The sequence below is a fragment of the Pipistrellus hanaki genome (genome assembly GCF_964339955.1).
Source record: "Pipistrellus hanaki genome assembly, chromosome: X".
In the NCBI taxonomy this organism is placed as follows: domain Eukaryota; kingdom Metazoa; phylum Chordata; class Mammalia; order Chiroptera; family Vespertilionidae; genus Pipistrellus; species Pipistrellus hanaki.
In genome coordinates this window covers 47002984-47027714 of record NC_140524.1, presented here as the reverse complement: position 1 = coordinate 47027714, position 24731 = coordinate 47002984, and the positions used below count along the sequence as shown (strand labels likewise).

Genomic DNA, 24731 nt, shown 5'->3' with positions numbered 1-24731 from the left:
ATAATATATTTTCTTTGAAAAGTATATAAGCCTCCCAGGGTCATGACCAGGCCTTGATCATTGTTCAGCTTTGATTTTTAAAATATATATTTTATTGATTTTTAACAGAGAGGAAGAGAGAGGGATAGAGAGTTAGAAACATCGATGAGAGAGAATCATTGATCAGCTGCCTCTTGCACACCCCCTACCAGGGATGTGCCTGCAACCCAGGTACATGCCCTTGACCGGAATCGAACCTGGGACCTTTCAGTCCACAGGCCAATGCTCTATCCACTGAGCCATACCAGTTTTGGCTCAGCTTTGATTTTTAAAAGAATTATTCTTTTGTGGAAAATGGTATCAAGTTGCAGTCCTCCTGCATGATTAGATAAGCAGGTTTAGGAAAACATTCTATTTCTTTTTTCTTTATAAGGTCAGTGTGACAGTATGGACTTCCCCAAAAGAAAGTCTGTCTATCTATGTGTCTGAAAACAGGCTAGCCCTGGGCACGTTCCTTCTTTCACAGCATCTCAAGACCAAGTCCTTTCCCTTTTAGGTCTCAATTATTCTCTCTACTTACCCATCCTGTCCCTGACACCTTTTAGCATTATTTGTGAGAGGGCAAAATATAAGCTCCAGTGTGAGGAGTTGGGGTAGAAGGATTGGTGAAGGTCCTTTTCATAAGGAAGTTACAAGTTCAGGGCCTCATGATTATTTGATCATTTCACCTTGATTCATGCCTAAATGTGAGAATTTTACAGTGACTTATTTTCATGTCCTAGTCTTGGCATAAAACACTCTCTTTGCCCCCTGACCTCTGCAGAAACAAAGCCCTTTCACCTAGATCCTCTGAGACTTACTGTGGATTACAGGCAAAACTTGGTGTCATATCTCATTGTGGTGTCTTCAAACATCAATATAAAACACGTTGTCCTACCCCCAGTCTTCCTGGGAACAGGGGAATAGGTCAGAAGTTGAAGTTGTAAAGGGCTTCCTTCATGGACTGCAGGCTGTGTCCCAGATAAGAATCCACAGGATCTCAAGTAGTTGATTATAAAGTAAATAAGCCCGATATTGGCTAGTGAAATGAAAAGGTAGATATCTTAAGTGTCAACACAAATGAAGGGAATAGACATTTGAGGAGTTGAACTTCCTCTTGGCTCACTTGAATACCTTAACACTGGCTTTCTAGTTTGTCAGTAAAACAGCACCCATCTGGAGAAAAGTTAGTAATTTCAGTAGGTATGAATGGATGAATTGAATTATAAGTGACTCATTTTAGGGCAGGAAAAAAAAGCTAGGTGATATTAGAGAACCAGAGGAGAGAGACAGTTGTTATCTTTTTAAATATGCTTTTTCCTTTGATTTCCCCCTCAAAATCTACCTTTCTGCCTTAGTTTAAAAATATATTGGCTTTCTGCTTGAAAGACAGTGCTTTTGAATTTATCTAGACAACATCTTTCAGCTTGCTGATCACCTTCTCACTCTCATTAGCCTATTAAGGTAGGAGCATTGCACAAGAAATTAGAACTGCATTCTAGAACTGTCTCAACTATGAACTTATCTGTGCTTCAATTTCTACTATAAAGCGAGGAGAGTGAATTAAATGAACCATAAAGCTCTTCAAGTAGATTTTATGAAAATATTAATTAGTTCCACTGGACAAGGGCAGTAACCATTTATTTCATAATAAATATTTCAATTACACACATTTGTATGAAACTAATAAAGTGTGTACATAGACTGCACATTCACATAGATTGTGAAACCCCAGGGATCAGTGATTCCAAAGCTTCAGTCAGTCATGATTCTTGTCATATTTGTATACACAAGCCATATTATTTAATATTTTCTATACTAACTTGGTTTCTTAAAATTTTTTAAATATCTATCTTAGATTCAGCCTAAGCAATAATATTCATGAACTAACAGATTTAATGTGCCATATATGTCTCTTTCTAAAAAGTTTTCATTTATATAATACCTAAAATCAACTTATGTGCCTATACTTGGGGAATACATATCATATTTAGGAGAATATTGCTTTGAATATTCAGATGTGGAAAAATTTAAAGGTTGGAAAGATTAAATAATTTTGTTATTTATCACAAAGGGGGTTTCCATGGAGACATGACCAGAGGCCACCTCCCTTGACATTGTCACAGTTAGTCAGAGGTAGAGCTATAGCTAAAACCCAGGCCTCTTTCTACCTCACCATGCTGCTCCAACCATTACCATTATGATATAAATATCCATGTTCTTAAATAAAGATGGGACTAGAATCGAGATCTTTCTTAAATGTACTAAATTATAATAATAAAAATCCCATGGCTTTACATAAGTCATTTAATTTCTTTGGATTTGAATGCCCTTATGGAAATGATAATTCCAGTTCTGCTTCCTGCCCCATGGGGAGAAAGATAGTAGCTCCATTGACTAAGCATTTTTTAGAACCTTTTCTGGATTATATTGTTCCATCCCCATACCACCATTACAAAGAAATGGGACTAGATGATTTCTCAGAAGCCTTTCTCTTTTGAAATGGTATTCTAACATGGTGAACCCAAGTTTGCTTATCCAAAAGAGTATGTATGTTGGAAAGCATGAATATTCTAACTTTCAGGGAAACCAGATAGTCCCACTGAGTAAAATAAACTCAATTTTTAAAAAGCTTACAAAGTGTGGGTGTATATATGAGATGAGGGGGGAGGGGATGTGCTGGTTTTGGATTTCCCATCAGGCATTTGTATCCTATAAAATGTGTTTCATCCAAGTAGACTCATCAGGTGAGTATCTTGATCTCTTGAACTTAAGAGTTGAATCCCATCAGCTCCAGCTCTCTACTGTATGTAAGACCATGATACCTTGCTGCTCTAATGACATCACAAAGCTGCTTTGAGAACAAATGAGGTAATGGCAGTGTAAAGCTGTGAAGAAGCTGACGTATTCCACTGAGTTGAAAAACTTTTGCCACAGGGACCTGTTCCCTGATGGGGATAAAATGCTACTGTGTAGGGAGCTCCCAGGTAGTTTATCATTGCCCTGGACATATTCCAGTTCTCATTTTTCTCATTTTTTTGTCCTAGATTTACTATTATGAAGGTGGACAAGCTGCATCCATTGGGCGATTTAAAGATCGAATTGTCGCATCCCATGAGCCAGATAATGCATCCATCACTATTTTGCACATGCAACCAGCAGATAGTGGCACCTACAACTGCGATGTTAACAACCCTCCGGATTTTAGTGGCAACAATCAAGGCATTCTCAGAGTCAATGTGTTAGGTATGGACAAGTTTTTATGGGTTTTCTTGGAGTAACTTAGGACTTGAATAAGCCGGGACATGGATTATGGTGCCAATTAAGTCCCAAGGAGAAATATCCTCCCTGCTCCTTTAATTATCACGGAACTAGAGACACATCCTCTAACCCAACCCATATAGAAACAGTGAGAAATCAGTCATAAAACATGCTGAAACAATTGCCAAACCAAAAGGGCTGCCAAAATGACAGACAGCAGTAGATGACCCAACCTCCAAGGATTCCTATTTCCAAAGGATAAAATAAGAACAGATGGGACAATGCCTAGCCCCACTAAATGATCATTAGCAGCTCTTTCATTGGGGACTTCAAATTACAGCCAATCCTACCTGGGGGAGACAGCTTCTAATTTATTACCTCTCCTAAGCCAGCTACAATTTCCACCATTAAACCATTATTTTGAATAAAGGCAGGAAGTTCCCTTTTTAAATATGTTAACACTATTTGGATTGTTTTTCTAGATTCCACATATAAGTGAAATCATATGGTATTTAACTCTCTCTGTCTGACTTATTCTACTTAGCCTAATACCCACTAGGTCCACTCATGTTGTTGCAAATGGCAATATTTCATTCTTTTTTATTGCTGAGTAATATTTCACTGTGTATATAAACACCACATCTTCTTTAATTCATTTATTGATGGACCAAAACAAAAATAGACCTATAGGTACAGAGAACAAACTCTTGTTTACCAGAGAGGAGGGTGTGTGTGTGAAAAGGGTGAATGGGGAATAAGAGGTACAAAATTCCAGTTATAAAATGAACAAGCTGTGGATATGTAGTGTACAGCACAGAGAATATAGTCAATAATCCTATATAATAAAACCATAATATGCAAATAAACCAAACAGTGGAATGACCTGCAGAACTACAGGTCGCTATGATGCACACTAACCACCAGGGGGAAGAAGCTCAATGCAGGAACTGCCCCTGATTGGGAGGTGACTGGCAGTGGCGATTGGGAGGTGGGGCAGGTGAGTGGGTGGTGCCAGGCTGCCAGCCAAGGTGGGTGCTAATGGGGGCTCCCCGATTTCCAAGCCTGCCAGTTGCCCAGCAGATTGGCCCTGATCACCAGCCAAGCCTAGGGACTCTATCCTATATATTGGGAACAGTGTCTTAGATTTAAAAATTAAAACCTGGCAAGGCTACTCTAACACTGAAAAAACAGGATGATGCAGCAATGACATGCATGGACTCTGGCTTGCACATTTTGTGGTTAGCCCTGATTCTGACATAACTGTGACAAAGCCAATTACTTAACTTCTCTCTGCTTCAGTTTTTCCTCCCATAAGATGGGGAAAATGGCACTACTGGCTTAGAAGGATCATGTTATGTACTACTTTTTATAATCAGGGTAAAAAAATGTAGCTGCCCATACAACAGCAGGATGCCTTTCACCTGTATGAAAAGTATGGTCACTGGTGCACGTGGCATTCCAGATTGCGAGAGAGATGTCCGACTGCCAGTTTAGGCCCAATCCCTGCAGACATCCCCCGAGGGCACAGGCCAGGCTGAAGGACCCCCCACCTGCATGAATTTTGTGCACCAGGCCTCTAGAATTCTACTAACTTGGCATGGTGACAGTTGGTTACAAAATTAAGTGTAGTGATCACATAACAAGGTATATACATATCAAATAATTTTTATATACACGAAACTAATATATTATTGTATGCTAACTATACTTTAACAAAAAATTTAAATATTAACACCATTTAGAAAAAGAACCACATGTTAAGCCAGAGTTGAGAATGACTTTACTTATATACAAATATGTATTATGTGACACTGGGCAAGTCATATCCATTCTTCAACTGAATTTCGAGTGGTTCATTTATGCAGTATTTTTTACCTGCTTGCTTTGTGCTAGAAGCCATAAAGTTTACAGCATTGGAGGCATGGTTATTGCTTTTGCGAAATTCATAACTTTAGAGATTTCTAGGGCTCCTTTCAACCTCCATTTGAGAAGACAATGGGAGTTTTGCTCCTGTCTTTCAGCCTAGCAAGTCTTGTGTGCAAACCTTCAGATGTACTGAAGGGAGGGATGAAAGGGCTGTAAACACTGACTAACTAACCATTTGAATTAAGGACTTTCCCACTTCTAAGTAACCCCAAATGGAGCTCATCTAGTTATTTTTCTTTTCAAGCTGAGTACATCCATTACAGGAAATGAAGAACTAGATCAAACCAGTGACTGGACAATTGAGTAGCTTGAAAAAGCAGCAATCTGTAACAAGGTGAACACCTAGGAGAAATGTCCAGAGTTGTCTGAGCTTGCCATTCAAGTGATGCCAGAAATACACCATGCATGTACTGTGAGGTTTGTTACTGCATCTACAAACCTGGTAATCGAACACTGATTTTTATTTTGCTGAGCCCTGTGCTAGGCATTGGAGTACAAGAAAAGGCAAGATAAGCATACACAATCCCTTTCTGGGTAAAGTTGATGTTCTAGTTTGGAAGATTAGTTATTTACATGAAAACTAAATGGTCTGATATAGATGATAGCACCTCAGGCTCTGAGTCAGAAGACCTAGGTTCTCTTACTTGGCTATTCTGTGGCATCAGGCAAGTCAGTCCACCTTTCCTGGCCATTTGAGATAGAGTTATGACTCCTACCCTGTTTTTACAAGTTTATTATGGATATTAAATGATATACTGTCCATGTTCAAAGAATTTGATGGATTGGTCCTCTAATGGATTTCTGTTGCTCCCTGGCTTTGGGTTGTCCTGATTAGAAACAGCCTGAAGAAGCCAAACTTTTTTATCGCCGATCTTGGAATAGTCCTGAGATAGTTATGCAGAAAGGTTAATATTCTTAAATTTAAAGTTCAGAGAATCCCTAATCAACTTCCATAAGAAGCTGAGGGTAATTTTCTCTCTCAGTTGTTCTTTCCCATGAGTCTTTGGGTTAGTTGTTTATGCAATGACTATGTCATGACTTTTCCTTAAGCATCTGGGATTCAGAAAAGGTAAGAGGCAGAGGGTCTGTAGATTTCTTTGTTTACTTGGGAGCTCTCAAAAATTCTATTTTTATTAATTGGACTCAAAACAAAAGCATTCTACAAGTTAATGCTTTTGAATATTTTGAAATTGATAATTGTCTCTAAAAATTGAAGCAGCTGGTTACAGTTCCCAAGTTCCATTGTATATGAGTCCCTGTTCTGCTTACCCTGCTGAGGGAAGGGGCATGATGGGGGCAGTCCAATGGTGGGAAGAAGTGCGAATATTTCCTTAAAGATCAATCTTCCTAGCAATGTACCATTTAGAGTCATTTTATTACCCAGTGGTGGACATTGATCCCAAGCATTTACTTGTTCATGTGTAAATTCATTCAATAAACCTGAGCACATGCCCAGTTATTGTGTTAGGCAATAGTGATAGAAAGATGTAAAAGATAGGGTCTGAGCCCTCCAAAAGTTCAGAATCTAGTGAGGGAGGCAGATATATAATTTAAAGACTTACAGTGGAGGTAGGAGAGGAGATCTGTGAGACAAAGGGGAAAGCACTAAAAGCTGTCTTGGGGAAATGAAGATTTTCTGGAGAAGGTGACTTTTGCACTGAATATTGAAGTATGTGTAAAAGTGTGTAAGGTAGAAAAGGGGCTGAGGTAGCAGGACACAGTTTAGGTGAAGAAAACAGCAATTAGCAAAGGCCCGGGTGGTTTGGACACCATTCATTTAGGAGAGCTCCATTAGGTATGATAGCCTTGAAAAACGAATCGCTGAAAAATACCCAGTGGAAGTTTGCATAAGTATTATGTATGCATTTGGAATGAGAATTCTTTTATATGCCAAATTCCTTATGCAATTTTGCATATAAAAGAAAATGATATATTTAGAGAAGGTTTGAGATATTGCTGAAGCATTTTCTTTTGTTTTCTGAGGTGAGCCTCTTACTCCCACCCCAATTCTGTTGAAAGCAAAAAAGTTAAATGATAGGTCAATGGCTTTGGCAGTAAACTGTGGGTTTTAACTAATGAAGTGACAATTCAATAGTGATGCAGTAGTTTTAGAAAATATATAGGTTTGGGACGAAAATGTGTCCAGGAATACAATAAATAAAATGCCTATCTAGATTTGATTCTGGGCTCAAGAAATGAATACAAGTCATTGAAGTTTTTGTCCATCATTTAATTCATGTCCTGGTGTCTGACTGTGATAAAATATCCCATTTAATTTTCTTTTCAAATTGCTGTATTCTGCTGTAAAGGCTATAAAATCACCATTTAAAAAAATGCAGTATCTAAATCTAATGATAGTTGCAATGGACTTCTGGTTAAATAGTTTGTTTAGGGTAGGCATAGCCAATGAATTGTCCCCATCTGAGAAAATCAGTGTAAAGGAAGAGAGAGTGAAGAGGTACATAGAAAAAATACTTATCTTAATGAAACGACACCTGTTTAAAAGATAGGGATGGCGAAGTATTTCAAAGTGCTATAGTTATATCCATCTGTTTACTTGCTCATGTGTGCAGTGAGTTAGAATCTAAGATTGGAAGATTAACTTCAGTAGCAAGCTATAAAGTGCAGCTGCGGGAATTAGTTCTGCTCGTGGCCAACAGCAATTCCGTGTGCAAGGTTCTATAAATATGGCTTCATTTATATAAATACAATATATTCAGATTAGCCAGAGCTGAGATAATCACCTATTTACATTTTACAGATGAGTCAACTGAGGTTTGACTATGTTTGGTTATTTTCCTAAACACATCCAGGGTAAATGTGCAGAGCCAGTATTCTGTGTTGATCCAGAGCTCTTTTATTAACTACTACCTTTCAAGCAAGAGCAGAAAGCTGGGAAGTCTGGAGCATTAAGGTCTGTCTAGCTTAAGTTAGAGAACTTACATCTTTGGAGGACTTTAAATCCAAATTAAGATAAGGAAGATGAGTTGGAAAGTTTCCACATTCAGGCAGCTATCTTTCTGTCAGACTGAGGTTAGAAAAAGCTGTGAGCTATAAGATGAGTGAGGAGATTCAGATTTTCAATTTCCCACAGGACTTATCCATTGAGGTGTTTTATAAGCAGCTAAAATTCAGTATGTCCACAACTGACCTCATCCTCAATCCTCCCTTCTTCCCACTCTTTACCTGAAAACTTGTGCCTCCTCCTATATTCTTTTTTTTATTGATTGGTATCACATAATGGTCCTCATTCCCCCATTCCCATCTCAAACCCCTCTCTACATATACCCCCACCCCCCTCTTGTCCATGGCCACTGGTTAGGCTTATATGCATGCACACAAGTTCTTTGGTTGATCTCTCTCCCTTACCTACATCCTACCCTAACTTCCCTCTAAGGTTTGACAGTCTGATTGCTGCTTCTCTTTCTCTGGATATGTTTTTGTTCATCAATTTATGTTGTTTATTATTTCCCCTAGATGTGTGAGATCATGTGATCCAGAAATACCCTTGTAAGAACTGAAACTGAGACAAGCCATAATGGTTTTGCTGAGAGGCAAATGAATCAGTCTGTTTCTTTCTGGGCCAACAGTTCTTTAGAGTCCAAATTTCAATGTTCCTTATGTGTACATGTCAGCCATGATATTTCAGATCTGGTTGGTGGACAAATGGTCGTGATGTAGGTCCGACCATCTCTGGTTTGGTCCTGGGCATCCTTCAGTGACACACAGCTGCTGTCTTCTAGTATGGTGAGGCATCGTCAGCGTCTTCCATCTCTGAACTGTTTCTCTTCTGTCTTCATGGCTGGAGCCCTCCTGTCAATTCCTCTCTGTTGCAGAAATCCAGATGGTCTCGGAGTTGTTTTCTGAAAATATACAAACATATTCTCGACCAAAAGTTAATAAAGGGATATTCTCTATAAATTCGACTTGGGATCCTTTCTCATTTTTTTCTTCCCAAATTATTTTCCTCTGGCTTGTTTTGACACCATGTGTGTTTTTTTCATGGGCATCTTGCTGTTAGCATTTAAAATGAAGGTTAATTTTCTAAAGTACAAATTTTCTAGATGTAATTTACTCTCAGCATATTTTTCCTTACATGATATTTTTCCACTGTCACCCCCTTTTTTAATTTAAATAAATAATAGGAGGCTTTTGGAAATTTTATAATGTAGTCTTGATAGCTTTTAGATTTTAATTATTTGCGTTAAACTATGATTGCTTTAGGTTCATTACATGTTACGCAATTTTACTATGAGATGCTCTGCCAATAAGAATTTTTGTTAACACTTTAGGAACAGCTTTTTGTACAGTACAATCAGTTTTTCTAGAATATTTGCTTATTTCCATTAGCCAATTTAATTTCCTTTGGGAAATTGGCTACTATTCAACTCTCAAACTCAACACTCAACAACAGTCTTATTTTAAAATAAGACTGTTCAACTCTCAAACTCAACACTCAACAACAGTCTTATTTTAAAAACTCAACACTCAACTCTCAAAACTCAAACTCAACAACAGTCTTATTTTACCATGTGTGTATTAGTGGAAAGGATTATTTGCCTTCTTGAGAAGGGCCTGAGCATTCCTGGTACTAGGCTGGACTTGGATATTAAAAACCCACTTGCCTATACCATGGGTACAAGACTTCTCAAACAAGTCTTGTTGCAGTGAGAGGGCAGCTGCTGTCAGTCAAGTCTCTACCTGTTACCTGGGCCCCGATTTGAGCTGTGCATGGGAAGTGAAGCAGCCATGGGGGCAGGAGACCTCCCTCAGAAGGGGTAAAGGTTCAGACGCCTGCCAAGTTGCGGGGGGGGGGGGGAGGGTAAGGATCTCTGCCCCACCTCTGTTGACCCCCAAGTTCTCTCCTGATGGCCCCTCTGCGACTGTGCCTGTCTTAGCTTGTTCCTTCCCTGATGAATCTTACCCTTCTCTGGCTAACCAGCCATTCTCCAGGGCCAAGCAGGGTGATGTGAGGTTTAGTTCTGTCTCCTTGGTAGCCTATGCCCCTATGGCCTCCATGCCCAGCACCTGCCTGGGGATCCCCTCACCTGCTGGCGAGGCCCAGGCACTGATCTCATATTTTGGGGAACCCATATTTCTTCTCCAGAGAGGGCCCAGCTCACCCCACTGGGCAGCAGAGAGCTCCGTGGTACCAGCCACCATGATGCTTCAACCTCGGCATGAACTGAAAGTTCAGGCAACAGCTGTGGGCAACTGGACCAGGAGAAGAGGGTCACTCTTGGCCAAAAGGGCAAGAGGGGCCAATATAGAATGCTCAGGTGCCTTCCCAGGGGGCCCTCTACACAGTGGAAGGGATTAAATCCTTTCATGTCATTTTTAAATTGCTGCCAGACATTCAAAGAATTGGTTTGTGTATTTGGGATAATTGTAAATTATGCTGTTGTATTCTAAAATATCTATAGATGTGTTACCTTTGTCTCCAAGCACCAAAAAGATGATTTTTTATTGATACCCAAGGGTGCGAGGAACTATTATAGGTAATGGGATAACCCAAATCTGGGAAAATTTATAATGACCTTGTAGAATAATATCATGTAAGGATATGCTTTGCTCTAGGCCATGGCTGTTAATTTCTTTTTGTATAGACAAGGTCTTTGTTACCTTTTCTGCACCTCTCCCAGGAGGAAGTAGTGATGGCCCCTTCCTTTGATGTCTTCACAATCCAGAAACCTCTCTTTAATTTTGCACACAAAAGAGCAGTGGTTTGATTTTGTATCATACAGAAAGTAAGCTAGGTAGTGACCCCTATGTAATTATACCTCCTTGCCCCACCCGTGGGCCTCCTGGATGACCAAGGTGTTTGGTATCATCAGTGACTACATTGGGCAGGAGGGATCAGCCCACGTAAGGGCTCCCACTCATGAAGGATTAGGAACAGAAGTCCAGAAATACTTCCCCAATAGCCCCAGGTTATATTACCTTACAGCTGATGATTGCTAGCATGGCCATAAAGACGTTCTCAGATGTTCTTGGGGTTCTGGTTACCTCATACTTTCTTTTTTAAATATTATTATTATGATTATTTTACATATGTGTTCTTATCTCCCCATTACCCCTACCCTCCACTCATACCCCACCCCCCAGTTATCTGTGTCCATTGATGAGACTCATATATGTGCACATAAGTCCCTTGGTTGATTTATCCCCCTTACTCTGCCCGACCCCCTCCTTCCCTGAGGTTTGAGGTTCTGATCAACATTACTAAGTCTCTGGGTCTGTTCTTGTTCATCAGTCTATGCCGTTCATTATATTCCACAAACGAGTGAGATCATGTGATGTCTATCTTTCTCTACCTGACTTATTTCACTTAGCATAATGCTCTCCATCTCCATCCATGTTGTTGCAAATGGTAGGAACTCCTTTTTACTGCAGCATAGTATTCCATTGTGTAGATGTGCCACGGTATTTTAATCCATTCATCTGCTAATGGGCATTTAGGCTGTTTCCCAATCTTAGCTATGGTGAATTGTGCTGCTATGAACATAGGGGTGCATATATCCTTTCTGATTCGTGTTTCTAGCTTCTTGGGATATATTCCTAGAAGTGGGATCATTGGGTCAGTTTTAGTTTTTTAAGGAAACTCCATATTGTTTTTCCACAGTGGCTGCAGCAGTCTGCATTCCCACCAGCAGTGTAAAAGAGTTTCTTTTAATCCGCATCCTCGCCAACACTTGTTGTTTGCTGATTTGTTGATGATAGCCATTCTGACAGGTGTGAGATAGTACCGCATTGTTTTTTTGATTTTCATCTCTGATGATTAATGATTTTGAGCAAGTTTTCATATGTCTCTTGGCCTTCCTTGGGTCTTCTTTCGAAAAGTGTCTATTTAGATCAGTTTCCCATTTTTTGATTGGGTTGTTTATCTTCTTTTTGTTAAGTTGTATGAGTTCTCTGTAAATGTTGGAGATTAAACCCTTATCATTGATATCGTTGGCAAATGTGTTCTCCCATGCAGTGAAGTTTCTTGTTGTTTTATTGATGGTTTCCTTTGCTGTGAAAAAGATTATTTTGATGTAGTCCCATTTGTTTATTTTCTTTTTAGCTTCCATTGCTCTAGGAGCAGTATCAGTGAAGAAGTTCTTTTGGCATATGTCTGAGATTTTCCTGCCTGTAGATTTCTCTAGTATTTTTATGGTTTCCCATCTTATGTTTAAGTCCTGTATCCACTTTGAGTTTATTTTTGTGTATGGTGTAAGTTGGTGGTCTAGTTTCATTTTTTTTGTGCATGCATCTGTCCAATTTTCCCAGCATCATTTGTTGAAGGGACTGTCTTAACTCCACTGTATGTTCATGCCTCCTTTGTCAAATATTAATTGAGCATAGTGGTTTGGGTGGATATCTGGATACTCTATTCTATTCCATTGGTTTTTATGCCAGTACCAGGCTGTTTTGAGAACAGTGGCTTTGTAATACAGCTTGAAAATCTGGTATTGAGATCCCTCCTACTTTATTCTTCTTTCTCAGGATTGCTGTAGCTATTCTGGGTCTTTTTTTTATTCCAGATGAATTTTTGGAGTGTTCTTTCTAGGTCTGTGAAATATGCTGTTGATATTTTAATGGGGAGTGCCTCGAATCTATATATTGCTTTGGGTAGTATGGGCATTTTAATGATGTTGATTCTACCAATCCATGAATATGGTATCTTCCATCTGTTTACATCTTCCTCTATCTCTTTTTTCAGTGTTGTGTAGTTTTCCACAAATAAGTCTTTTACCTCCTTAGTTAAATTTATTCCTAGATATCTTAATTTTTTTTGGTGTTATGGTAAATGGGATTGCTTTTTTAGTCTCCCTTTTTGTAAGTTCATTATTGGTATGTAGAAATGCCATAGATTTCTTGGCGTTGGTTTTGTATCCTGCTACCTTGCCGAATTCATTTATTAAGTCTAATAATTTTTTGATGGAGTCTTTTGGGTTTTCTATGTACAGTATCATGTCATCTGCAAATAAGGACAGTTTTACTTCTTTTCCAATTTGGACGCCTTTTATTTCTTCTTCTTACCTGATTATTATGGCTAGTACTTCCAGCAATATGTTGAACAGGAGTGGTGAGAGTGGGCATCCCTGTCTTGTTCCTGTTCCTAGAGGAAATGGTTTTAGTTTTTGCCCACTGAGTATGTTGTTGGCTGTGGGTTTGTCATATATGGCTTTTATTATGTTGAGGTATGATCCTTCTATTTCCACCTTGTTGAGAGTTTTTATCAAGAAAGGGTGTTGTATTTTGTAAAATGCTTTTTCTGCATCAATTGATATGACTATATGGTTTTTATCTCTCAATTGGTTTATGTGATGTATCACATTTATTGATTTGCAAATATTGCACCATCCTTGCATCCCGAGGATAAATCCTACTTGGTCGTGGTGTATGATCTTTCTGATGTACTGTTGGATTCGATTTGCTAGAATTTTGTTGAGGATTTTGGCATCTATTTGGCACCTATTCATGAGGAATATTGGCCTGTAATTCTCTTTCATTGTGTTGTCTTTATCTGGTTTTGGTATTAGGGTGATGCTGGCTTCATAGAAGGAACTTGGAAGTGTTCCTTCCTCCTGAATTTTCTGGAATAGTCTGAGAAGGATAGGTTTTAGTTATTCCTTGAATGTTTTGTAAAATTCCCCTGTGAAACCTTCTGGCACCGGGATTTTGTTTGTTGGAAGCTTTTTGATGACTGCTTCAATTTCGTCCATAGTTATCAGCCTATTGAGATATTTTCACTCTTCCTGAGTCAGTTTTGGAAGGTTGTGTCTTTCTAGGAATCTGTCCATTTCCTCCAAGTTGTCTAGTTAGAATAGAGTTGTTCATAGTATTTTTTTTAATAATCCTTTGTATTTCTGTGGGGTCTGTTGTTATTTCATCTCTTTCATTTCTGATTTTGTTTATTTGGGTCCTCTCTCTTTGCTTATTGGTGAGCCTGGCTAGAGGTCCATCAATCTTGTTTATCCTTTCAAAGAACCAGCTCTTGATTTTATTGATCTTTTTTTTTTTTTTTTTTTTTTTTTTTTTTTTTTTTTTTTTTTTGGTCTCTATGCCATTCGTTTCTGCTTTAATCTTTATTATTTCCTTCCTTCTGCTCACTGTGGGCTTTTCTTGTTGTTCCCTTTCTAATTCTTTGAGTTGTTGAGTTAGATGATTTATTACCATTTTTTCTTGTTTTTTGAGGTAGGCCTGTAGAGCTATATACTTCCTTCTCAGGACTGCTTTCATTATGTCCCATAGGATTTGCAATGTTGTGTTTTTATTTTCATTAGTCTCCAGGATGTTTCTAATTTCTTCTTTGATCTCATTGATAACTCAATCATTGTTTAGTAGCATGCTATTCAGCTTCCAGGTGTTTGAATTTTTTGGAATGTTTTTATTGTAGTTTATTTATAATATTATGCCATTGTGATCTGAGGAAATGTTTGATATGATTTCAATCTTTTTGAATTTGGGGAGACTTTGCTTGTTACCCAATATGTGATCTATTTTTGAGAACGTCCCATGAGCACTTGAGAAGAAGGTATATTCCATGGCTTTGGGGTGAAATTCTCTGAAGATGTCAATTAAGTCCATCTGATCTAGTGTGTTGTTTAGAATTGCTGTTTCTTGGCTGATTTTTTGTCCAGAGAATTTATCCATTGATTTTAGTGGTGTATTAAAGTCCCCTGCTATGACTGTATTGATGTCGATCTCTCCCTTGATATCTTCCAGGAGATTTTTTATGTATTTGGGTGCTCCTGCATTGGATGCATATATGTTTACCAGAGTTATATATTCTTGCTGAATTGTTGCCTTTAGTATTATGTAGTGGCCTTCCTTATCTCTTGTTATGGCCTTTACTTTGAGGTCTATTTTATCTGATATAAGTATCGAAACCCCAGCTTTTTTCTCATTTCCGTTTGCCCGGAAAATGTTTTTCCATCCCTTCACTCTCAGTCTGTGTGAATCCTTTGCTCTAAAGTCAGTTTCTTATAGACAGCAGATATATGGGTCATGTTTTCTTAACCATTCAGCTACCCTATGTTTTTTTACTGGTGCATTTAATCCATTTAGGTTTAATGTTAGTATTGATAAGTACCTGTTTGTTGTCATATTTTTCCTTAGTGTTTGTGTTTCTTCTTGCCTTTCTCTTTCTTCTTTTTACAGCAGTCCCTTTAGCATTTCTTGCATTGCTGGCTTGGTAGTGATGAACCCTCTCAGCCCTTTTTTGTCTGTGAAGCTTCTGAACCCACCTTCAATTTTGAATGATAGCCTTGCTGGGTATACTCTTCTTGGATTCAGTCCCTTGTTTTGCATTAGTCTGTATATTTCATTCCATTCCCTTCTGTCCTGGTGTGTTTCTGTTGAGAAATCAGTTGCTATTCTAATAGAAGATCCCTTGTATATAACTTTCTGTCTCTCTCTTGCAGCCTTTAAGATTCTTGCTTTATCGTTGGTGTTTGTCAATTTAATTATGATGTGTCTTGGTATCTGTCTTTTGGGGTTCAACTTGTTTGGGACTCTGTACTTCTTGGACTTGCATAGTTTTTTTCTTGCCAATATCGAGGAAGTTTTCTGTCATTATTTCTTCCAGGAGGTTTTCTATCCCTTGCTTTTCTTCCTCTCCTTCTTGTATCCTTATTATTCTAATGTTGTTTTGTTTTGTGTTGTCCCAAAGCTCCCTTTGGCTCTCCTTTTGCTTTTTAAGTCTTCTTTCCAGTTGCTGCTGTGTTTGTGTGTTTTTTTCTACCTTGCCTTCTAATTTGCTTATGCGGTCCTCAGCCTCTTCCTGTCTACTTTTTAAGCCTTACACTGTGTTTTTTATTGCAGCTATGTCGTTCTTCATCTCCTCTTGCTATTTTTTTTTTCATGTTGATGACATTCTCATTCAGCTCCTTATAGGTCTCATTGAGTTGTGTGTATTTGTCCTCCAGCCGTTTAAACATCCTTATAACCATTACTTTGAATTCTGTCTCTGATAAGCTGCTAACTTTGAATTCATTTAACTCACTTTCTGGTGACTCCTCTTTTTCTTTCCTTTGGGATTGCCTTTTTATCTCCCCATGTTTTCCTGTAGTGTTTTAATTATAGATCCAATTGCCTTGCTGCCCAGGTTCCTTTGGGGATGGTGCTACTGGTGTAATCTCTCAGTTCTCCTGGGCTTTGTTAATCTAGTGTAGCTCCCTTCTCAAGCTATTTGGATTCTCTTGATGTAGGCCTGCAAGCTTGAGAGGCACAAATGCGGTGTTTAGAAGTCAGACGCTATGGAGGGGAGTTTCTAAATTTTTGTTGTCTTGAACCCTTAATTGTAATTGCGCATGCCCAGCAGGGACTTGCAGTGGTCCCCAGGAACCGTCTATTGGGGTGTTGGGGCTTAGGGGACCTGCTATTTGGAAAGGTGTGGCTGAGGTGCCCAGAGATATGTAGTCGTGGGGTGGGCAGACCCAGCTTTTGCTGTTGCACCTGTGGTGGGTAGGTGCTTACTCCCAGTGGTGGTTCACTGGAAAACCCACGTTAGTTTGCCAGTGAGGTGCACTAAAGGACTCGGAAGGGCCCTGGCAGTGTAGTCACGCAGTTGAGGTGCCTATGGGTCAGTATCTAGGCTAAGTGAATTCAAAGCTTCTACTGCTGGAGGAGTGTGCGCCTCCAGCTTGTTCAAGATCTCACCCAAGGCAAGCTCACAGTGGCTCCCACTAGTGGCTTACATAGGTCTGCTGGAACCTTGCCTTTGGAGTGGCATATCCTTGGATGCGCACTCTCAGGGCGCAGAACACTGATGCACACCTAGGGGTCCCGGCACCTTGGTTGATCAGCTGGGCTCGCCTCCAGGAGAGGGCATTTACAATTTCCACTGCGGGGCCCTGTGCCCCAGTCTGTACAGAATCCACTCGGGTTCTCTTGATGTCTCCTGCGCACTGCCCCAGGAGAGACATGCAACCCCAGAGTGAACTGTTCTAGTGTCTATGGGGTTGAGGTGATGTGCGCAAGAGTGTGCGAGCACCCCAGGAGATGCGCAACCCAGAGTGGGCTGTCCTATTGTCTATGGGATTGAGATAACGTGTGCGAGAGTGCACAAGCATCCCAGGAGAGGCGCGCAACCCCGGGGGTGGGGTGTTTTTGCTTGTCTATGGATTTGGGTCGCAGAGCGAGGAGGTGAGCGAATCTTGGGTTTTGCTGTTGGGGAGGGGGTGTTGCACTTACAGCTGCTGCAAACGGTGTATCTTTGGATGTGGAGGTCCAAGAGTCTGCAGCTGGGGTAGCAGGATAATGGCTGGGGTGGGTGCTGGGTCGCGGGGCAGTTCCGAGGCCTGTTTTGTTGGTGGTGTTGATGGGTTTCTAAAAAAGGCCGCTCTCCCCTTCAAGATGGCGTTGGCTCAGTGCTGGAATCCCGCTGTCCGGGGAGTGCCTGCAGTGGTGGTAGTCTCTCCTTGTCAAGGAGATGCTTTCTGTCAGCTCCTGCTGCTCCTGTGTGTTTTAACTTTCCCTCACTCACTCACACGCACTCCATGCCCACCCACACACACTCCTTTCGTACCCTCACTCACTTCCTCTCTCTCAGCTCCATCCTGCCAACTGCCATCTTCTCCCCACCCCCCTTCCTCCTGTATTCCTTATCTCAGGGGATGATGGCAAGCTCATGTATCTAGATACTCAAATCAGAAATCATTGACCCCACCTTCTTCCTTATGCCCCGTATCTACTTGGTCATCAAATCCTGTTGACTTGTAGTACCTCTTGAATTTGTCTCCTCCTCTCCCTTGGTTCAGGCACCCAAGAGTAAGAGTAATTTAAGTAAGACTTTAAAATGACCATCATCCTTCCCCTACTTAAATTTCTCCTGTGGTCCTCCTGCTCTCAGTACAAAATACATTAAATACAAAGCCCTCTTTCACTACTCTTCCCACCCTACTTCATAACTGTGTCAAAAGGCCCTCAAGTATTGGCTTATGGAGTGAAAAATGAATAAATATTTCAACAGTCTGTAGCACCACCCCCAAAAAATGGGCTTCCTTTACCAATGACACAGGCAAATTCAAACCTTCCAACCATTTTGTGCCATCCAAGAAAAATATTGATAAATGCTAAAAATAATTCATAAAGTAAAAGGAAAAATAAAAATATGGCATTAATATAACAATTTTAAAAGAAAAATAATAGGTTATCTCAAAGTATTTAAGGGTTATATTTTCCTTTGAAACTGTGCTTCAAGAGTATAAACTAAACTCTTAGTTGTTCAGTGTTTGCTTACATTTGGTAGTTTTAATAAAGCCATACTTTAACACACAAAGTGGAAATTCCTGGTTATAGATCTGGGAAAGAGGCAGATGGAAGATGTACTAATGAGAAGACTGAAAAGTTCTTGCATCTGAGGTGCTCTACTCCCACCTGGTGGTATAAATAGAAAAGTGTCAAAATAAGTTTTAAAGATAAAAAAAAAAAAAGCAACAGACATTTCTCAAAATGACAGTGAGGAAGTGACTGTATTTGTTATAGACTGTCATTCATTCAACAGGATTTTTATTGTTTGTCATTACTTTACAGTCGAACCTTCTAAGCCCTTTTGCAACATTCAAGGAATAGCAGAAACTGGCCAACCAATATCTCTTTCTTGCCATTCGGTGCTTGGAATGCCTTCCCCTGTGTACCACTGGTATAAACTTGAAGGAAAAGACATAATTCCAGTGAAAGAAAGCTTTAGTAAGTATATCCCTCACCAGCCCCCGGCAAGGTATGGTGTGTATGGTAGCTGATAGCTTGTGTGTGTGGCTGATTGTTCATCTTCCAGATCAATCTTCTATTTTTCTGGGAAGGGGGGTGTAAAAAGAATGTCTATCTTCTAACAAGATGATTGTGGTCTGTTCTTATCCCCAACTTCTAGAAGTCAAACCTGGTCTTGGCTCAGAGGTGGTGGGATGCGGCTATTTTTGCAGTAATCTCAAGGGGTCTAGTTGGACCCTGCACATCTCAAGAAAGGGAGGCTAATTTGAGGGAGTGGGTTGGCATTGAATAATCTGCTACATTGACATCTCTACCCACATAAGAGATTTCAAAAGTCTATTTCCTGGTTTTGACAGACCCAGCCACCGGGACTTTGGTTTTTGGAAATCTGACTAATTTTGAACAAGGTTATTACAAGTGCACTGCAATCAACAACCTTGGCAATAGCTCCTGTGAAATCGATCTAACTATTTCACGTGAGTTGATCATACAGCTTTAACAGTTTTTCCTTAAGTCAAGTATACTGGGGTTGCAAATCAAGTAAATTAATTAGTCCTGGTTAGTCCTTCTTGTTTCTCTGGAGATTTGTTGCTTTATAGGTTAACTAGAGGCTCTGTGCACGACATTTGTGCACTTGGGGGTGTGTGTCCTCAGCTGGGCATGCACCCTTTCACAGTTCAGGAGCCCGAGGGGGATGTCCGACTAACAGCTTAGTTGGACATCCTTAGTGTTGCTGTGGAGGAGGGAGAGGCTTCTGCCACAAACACTGTGTTCACCAGCTGTCAGCCAGACCTGTGGCTGAGCACTGCTCCTGCAGTGGGAGTGCACTAACTAGCTAAGAGCAGCTCCTGTGCTGAGCGTCTGCCCCCTGGTGATCAGTGTGCATCATAAAGACTGATTGGTCTATTTGCATATTACACTTTTATTATATAGAATATGATGCATTACCATCATAATATCTACTGTTCACACAATACTTAATATGTGTCACACACTGACCTAAAATGTTTATAAAAATAAATTTGTTTAACCCTCACAAAATCTCTAGATACTAGTGTCTAGAAAGTAGGAATTATTATTTAATAAATAAAAAGACAGCTTCATTGATTGTACTAGGCTAAATTTTCTTTGTTGTGCTGTTGGTAAATCAAGGTGAAACTGTAGCAATCTATGTCAAACATGGAGCTCACAAACTTTCCAGTTCTTAAATAATTTGTTAAGATATGCCCCTGACAATAATAGTAATAAGAAAACTCAGACCTACAGTCACAGTAGCTACTATTTGTGGAGCATAAATTATGTGCTAGACACACAGCCAGCTACTGTGAGCATTATTTCACTCAATCCTCCAAATACCCTATCTAGGAGGCAGGATATGTTTGTCTCATTTTACTGAAAGAACTGAAGTTCAGGGAGGTAAGTTATACTGGCAGTGTCTGGATGCCTCTAAACCTCAACCTTCCAGTTCAAAAGTGCTTAGTTACTAATCATAGATTTTATGGCTTGGAATTTTCAAATTAGACCTGTCAATGGCAAGCCTCCATAAAGGATATCTTGCTACACCTCTCAAAGATCACTTAACACTTAGGATCATGTCATCTATTCCTTTTTCCTAACTTACTTTGAATCTGTGGTTTTAATACATACACTATACAGGTGGCCAGTTCCATTACTTTCCTATTAAGCTGAGCTTTCTTCCTTTTATTTGCCCTGATCCAAACATTTTTCCAACTCCAGGGTACACCTTTATTCTTATATCACTTTCAGCTATTTTTATTCAAAGTGAAGAAATTTCATCTTTTTGGTCTGTCCTTTCTGTGATCCCATTCTACCCCCAGTCCCTTGATCAATTTCTGCTGTTTTTATCTGCTGTTTTTCTTTGGATCTTCCCCAATCCCACTTTACCTTTCCAGAGGTAAAGTCATACAGCAGATGTGGACACCTAGGATTTATACTTAAACCTCTCTTCCATTTGAATCCTCTTTCCAGTGATGTTGACACTTGGCTTCCTTCTTTCCTTTCCTTCCTTTCCTTCCTTCCTTCCTTCCTTCCTTCCTTCCTTCCTTCCTTCCTTCCTTCCTTCCTTCCTTCCTTCCTTCCTTCCTCCCTCCCTCCCTCCCTCCCTCCCTCCCTCCCTCCCTCCCTTCCTCCTTTCTTTCTTTCTTTGCTCCCTACCTGCCTCTTTGCCTTCCTCAAATATTCACTGAATATCTATTATATGACAGGGACTGTCCTAGATGATGGAGAAACAGAGATTAATAAGCTATGTGTCTTATAATCAAGGAGCTCACAGTTTAGCTAGAGAGACAAACAGATACTAAAATGTGTTAAATGCTATAATAAAGGTCTGCAGAGGGTCTATAGGACATTAAAGAAGAAATAATTAGTTATGCTTATACAACCAGGGCCAGCTTTACCAATGAAGTGCTATTTGAGCTGTATCTTGAAGGAACTTTCTTTATCTATAAAATAAGAATAAAGGTGAAAAGAGGTTGAAGGATGACAATAGAGCAGAACAGCCAGTCCATGCTGGGGGAGGCGATGGAGGATTCCAGCAAGGGTGTCTCTGAAGAAAATAAAACAATAACATAAGAAACCTATAGATTATTCTATGTGTTTGAATCTATTGAAAGGAGTTCAATAGTTTTACTGGAAATTTGGGGGATTAGCAATAATACATTTTTAAAAATCACCAAATGAGGCAATTATTTACCTCAGAAAAATTTAAAATGTACAAGAGAGAATCATATTAATACTATTTTCTGCAGCTGTGGACAATATTTACATAGTTATAATATTGCAAACTTGGATTTACTAGTAACTACAACTTGTGCTATAAATATATAAGGAGAATGTGGTAGAGTATGAGGGGAATTGTGTAAGAGAGTTAAACTTCAACTTCCAGAGTAGGAAGTCAATAGAAAATAACCAAAATTGGAAAAGGTAGAACATATTAGAACAAGCATAATAGAAACATGGGGGCATATTTTAGAAGATTACAAAATACTTAAAAATTATTGTCTCTAGTGAACGGGACTGAGAGATGGGGGACTAGTAGTTTTTGTTTTGGCTTGTTTTTGTTAGATCCTAGTGGAACTGTTTGACTTTCTAAATTATGCACATGTATTCCTTTAATCATAAAATGTCGAAGGAATAATCCAGCAGTTCAACTAGCCTATAGTCTTAAAATATAAGATGTCCATTCTTATTTGAAGGGAGGTGGATGGGCATGAAACACAGACATGGCCTCTTGGGGACAATAAAATCTCATGCTCAGCTGAATCATCCACACAAAAAGTTTCTCTATAGACTGATCTAATAAACCAGTTTATGGAACGGGCATATCCCTTTCCAGTAGCTAGAATGCACGAGTCTCCATAGTGAGCATGGAAACTATGAGAAAGAATGTAGGAACCCACTTGACCTAGTCTCTGGGAAAACCTGCTGAAATGTACCTGCCTGTAACAGAGGCCATTTCTCTGTTCACCAGAGTACAGCTCCATGTTGTCTCTTTCACTCACCAAGCAAATGCACACTGAAGACTCCCATAAACTCCAATTTTTTAAATATAAAAATTTTAAAAATATATGTTTTTATTAATTTTAGAGAGAGGAAGGGCAAGGGAAAGAGAGATTAAAACATTAATGAGAGAAAAACTGATTGGCTGCCTCCTGCATGCCTCCTACTGAGGATCAAATCCACAACCAGGGCATGTGCCCTGACCAGTAATCAAACCAGCGATCTCTTGGTGCATAGCATGATGCCCCATTTTGAAAGTGATGCCACCTCCCCCAAGTTGGCATATTTTTTATTTATGTATGTAGATGTGAATGGGTAAGCTACATAGTAGACCGAGCCATCGTTCTTCCCCCCTGAGTCCAACTGGCAGAGTTCTAGGGGCTCATACTCCCAGCCTTTTCAAGTCTAGTATTTCCCAATCTATCAATGCCCCAAATATTCCCCCCATCACAAAAGTACATGTATGAGGCAGAGACAATATATTCCACTTTACTAACCAGCTGCTTGTATCCTCCAGATCCAGAAGTTGGAATCATTGTTGGGGCCTTGGTGGGCATCCTAGTGGGTGCTGCCATTATCACCTTTGCTGTGTGCTTCGCAAGGAGCAAGGCAAAGGGAAAGGGGAAGGAAAGGAAGAGAAATTCTAAAACTACCACAGAACTTGAGTAAGACCTTAATTTGTTGTATTTACTTGAATATATTCATTTCTCTGGCATATATCTTTCTAAGCACTCCTTTTAGCATGAAATATCAGAGGTATCTTTCTGTTCATTCTCACGACTTGTATAAAAGAATCATGTTGGGTACTGTTTATTGAGTGCTGTGTTTCAGAGTGTTCTAAACACTTTATATCAACTTATTTAACCACAATAACCATTTTAGGTCTAAGAAAAATATTTATCATATTAGTGTACTTGTCTTTCTACCAAACAGTCATAAAATATATTTTTCAATATTTTTTGGAACAAGGGGCCCACAAAGGCATAAGTGCATATGGTCTACAGAAGTCAGAATGTGACTGGGCCTATGCTCTTGACCACTCTGCCATTTCTTCTTGAATGTATATGACACTCATTCATTTGTTCATCTTGCCATTTCTAAGCTTCCACAACTATGTATTGGGCATCAACCAGATGCCAAGTATTGTGCTAGATGAAGTGTGAGCTAAAGATACACCCGAGTCATGGATTTGGCCCTCAAAGACTTTACTAGATGAATAGATCCTTTCACCTTGATATGTTTTACCCACATTTGGAACACTGGTTTTTCTCTCTTGAACTCTAATGATATTGTTGAGACATAACCTTTCAGCACCCAAAATTGAGACATGTGGTCTAACAGTGAATCAGAATATCAGAAATCACAGAGATCTTAAACAGACTGGGACCTATGGTCACTGAAACCTGTGGCTCCATGTGAAATGTCAAACCCTAACTTGGTCTTCTCTGGGCCTTCTTCCTGCAGACCAATGACAACGACAAACAGAGTTACAGAGTTCGAGACAATGCCATCTGAAGATGTTATTCAACTGGAAGCAGCACCAACTTCCTTCCCTGAGACTGAACCCGATACTATCCAGGGGGCATATCGTGGTCCTATCACCATTCCTGAGTCTTCTCTGGAGCCTGCTCCAGGACCTAAGCCTGCCCCGTTGCCTGAGCTTGAGATCCAGCTGGAACCCAAGCCTGAACGTGAGCCCGAACCCGAGCTAGAGCCAGAGCCCAGGATTGCAATTGAAGCCTTGTATGATGAGGAAAAACCAGAATAAGTCATAGGCTGGTAGCCTAACTGCAGTGTTTATCACTAAGGAGCCCACTACTGGCAATTAGAATTCAGTTGACCTAACCCATCACCCACTACCTCCCTCCATTCTGACCAAACCTCTTCTAACAAGGTGCTCCTACTATCAATATAAAATAAACAGGTCAAGATAACTACTAAATAAATGCAAGGGTTCCTGCCTTACCAGTAAAATGTACTTACAATTTTACTAATACATAAACCTAACTAATTATAAAAGCAAGTGATTTCTAATTCAATTGAATAAACCGCACCTATTTCAAGAATACAGTTTGATGTGTTGATATGTTTTGACATCTGTATATACAATTAACACTTGTGTAGTATTTCAGAAAATCTTATCTCTGTATTTTTAGCTACTCTTTGTTACATTCCACATGCACACATGACAAGGTGGCTTTAATTGGATTCAATATTATTTCTAGGATTAGTTCAATGTTTCCCATCTTCACATTAACCACTAAGAAAATAATTCACTATTACCATATCCCAGATTGGGAAAATAATTT

General features: G+C 39.6%; 1 protein-coding gene across 5 annotated transcripts in view; it reads left to right on the top strand.

Moving 5' to 3' along the window:
• VSIG1 (V-set and immunoglobulin domain containing 1) overlaps window positions 1-24470 on the top strand; it is a 149317-nt gene extending 124847 nt beyond the window's left edge. For all 5 annotated transcript variants that reach the window (XM_084870492.1, XM_084870494.1, XM_084870493.1 and 2 more), the window contains 5 exons: window positions 3066-3264; window positions 18727-18882; window positions 19260-19379; window positions 22940-23087; window positions 23887-24470. In XM_084870492.1, the coding sequence (XP_084726618.1) occupies window positions 3066-3264; window positions 18727-18882; window positions 19260-19379; window positions 22940-23087; window positions 23887-24190 (927 nt within the window). In that variant the 3' untranslated portion in view covers window positions 24191-24470. The remainder of the gene's footprint in view (window positions 1-3065; window positions 3265-18726; window positions 18883-19259; window positions 19380-22939; window positions 23088-23886) is intronic.
• The last annotated feature ends 261 nt before the right edge of the window (window positions 24471-24731 follow it).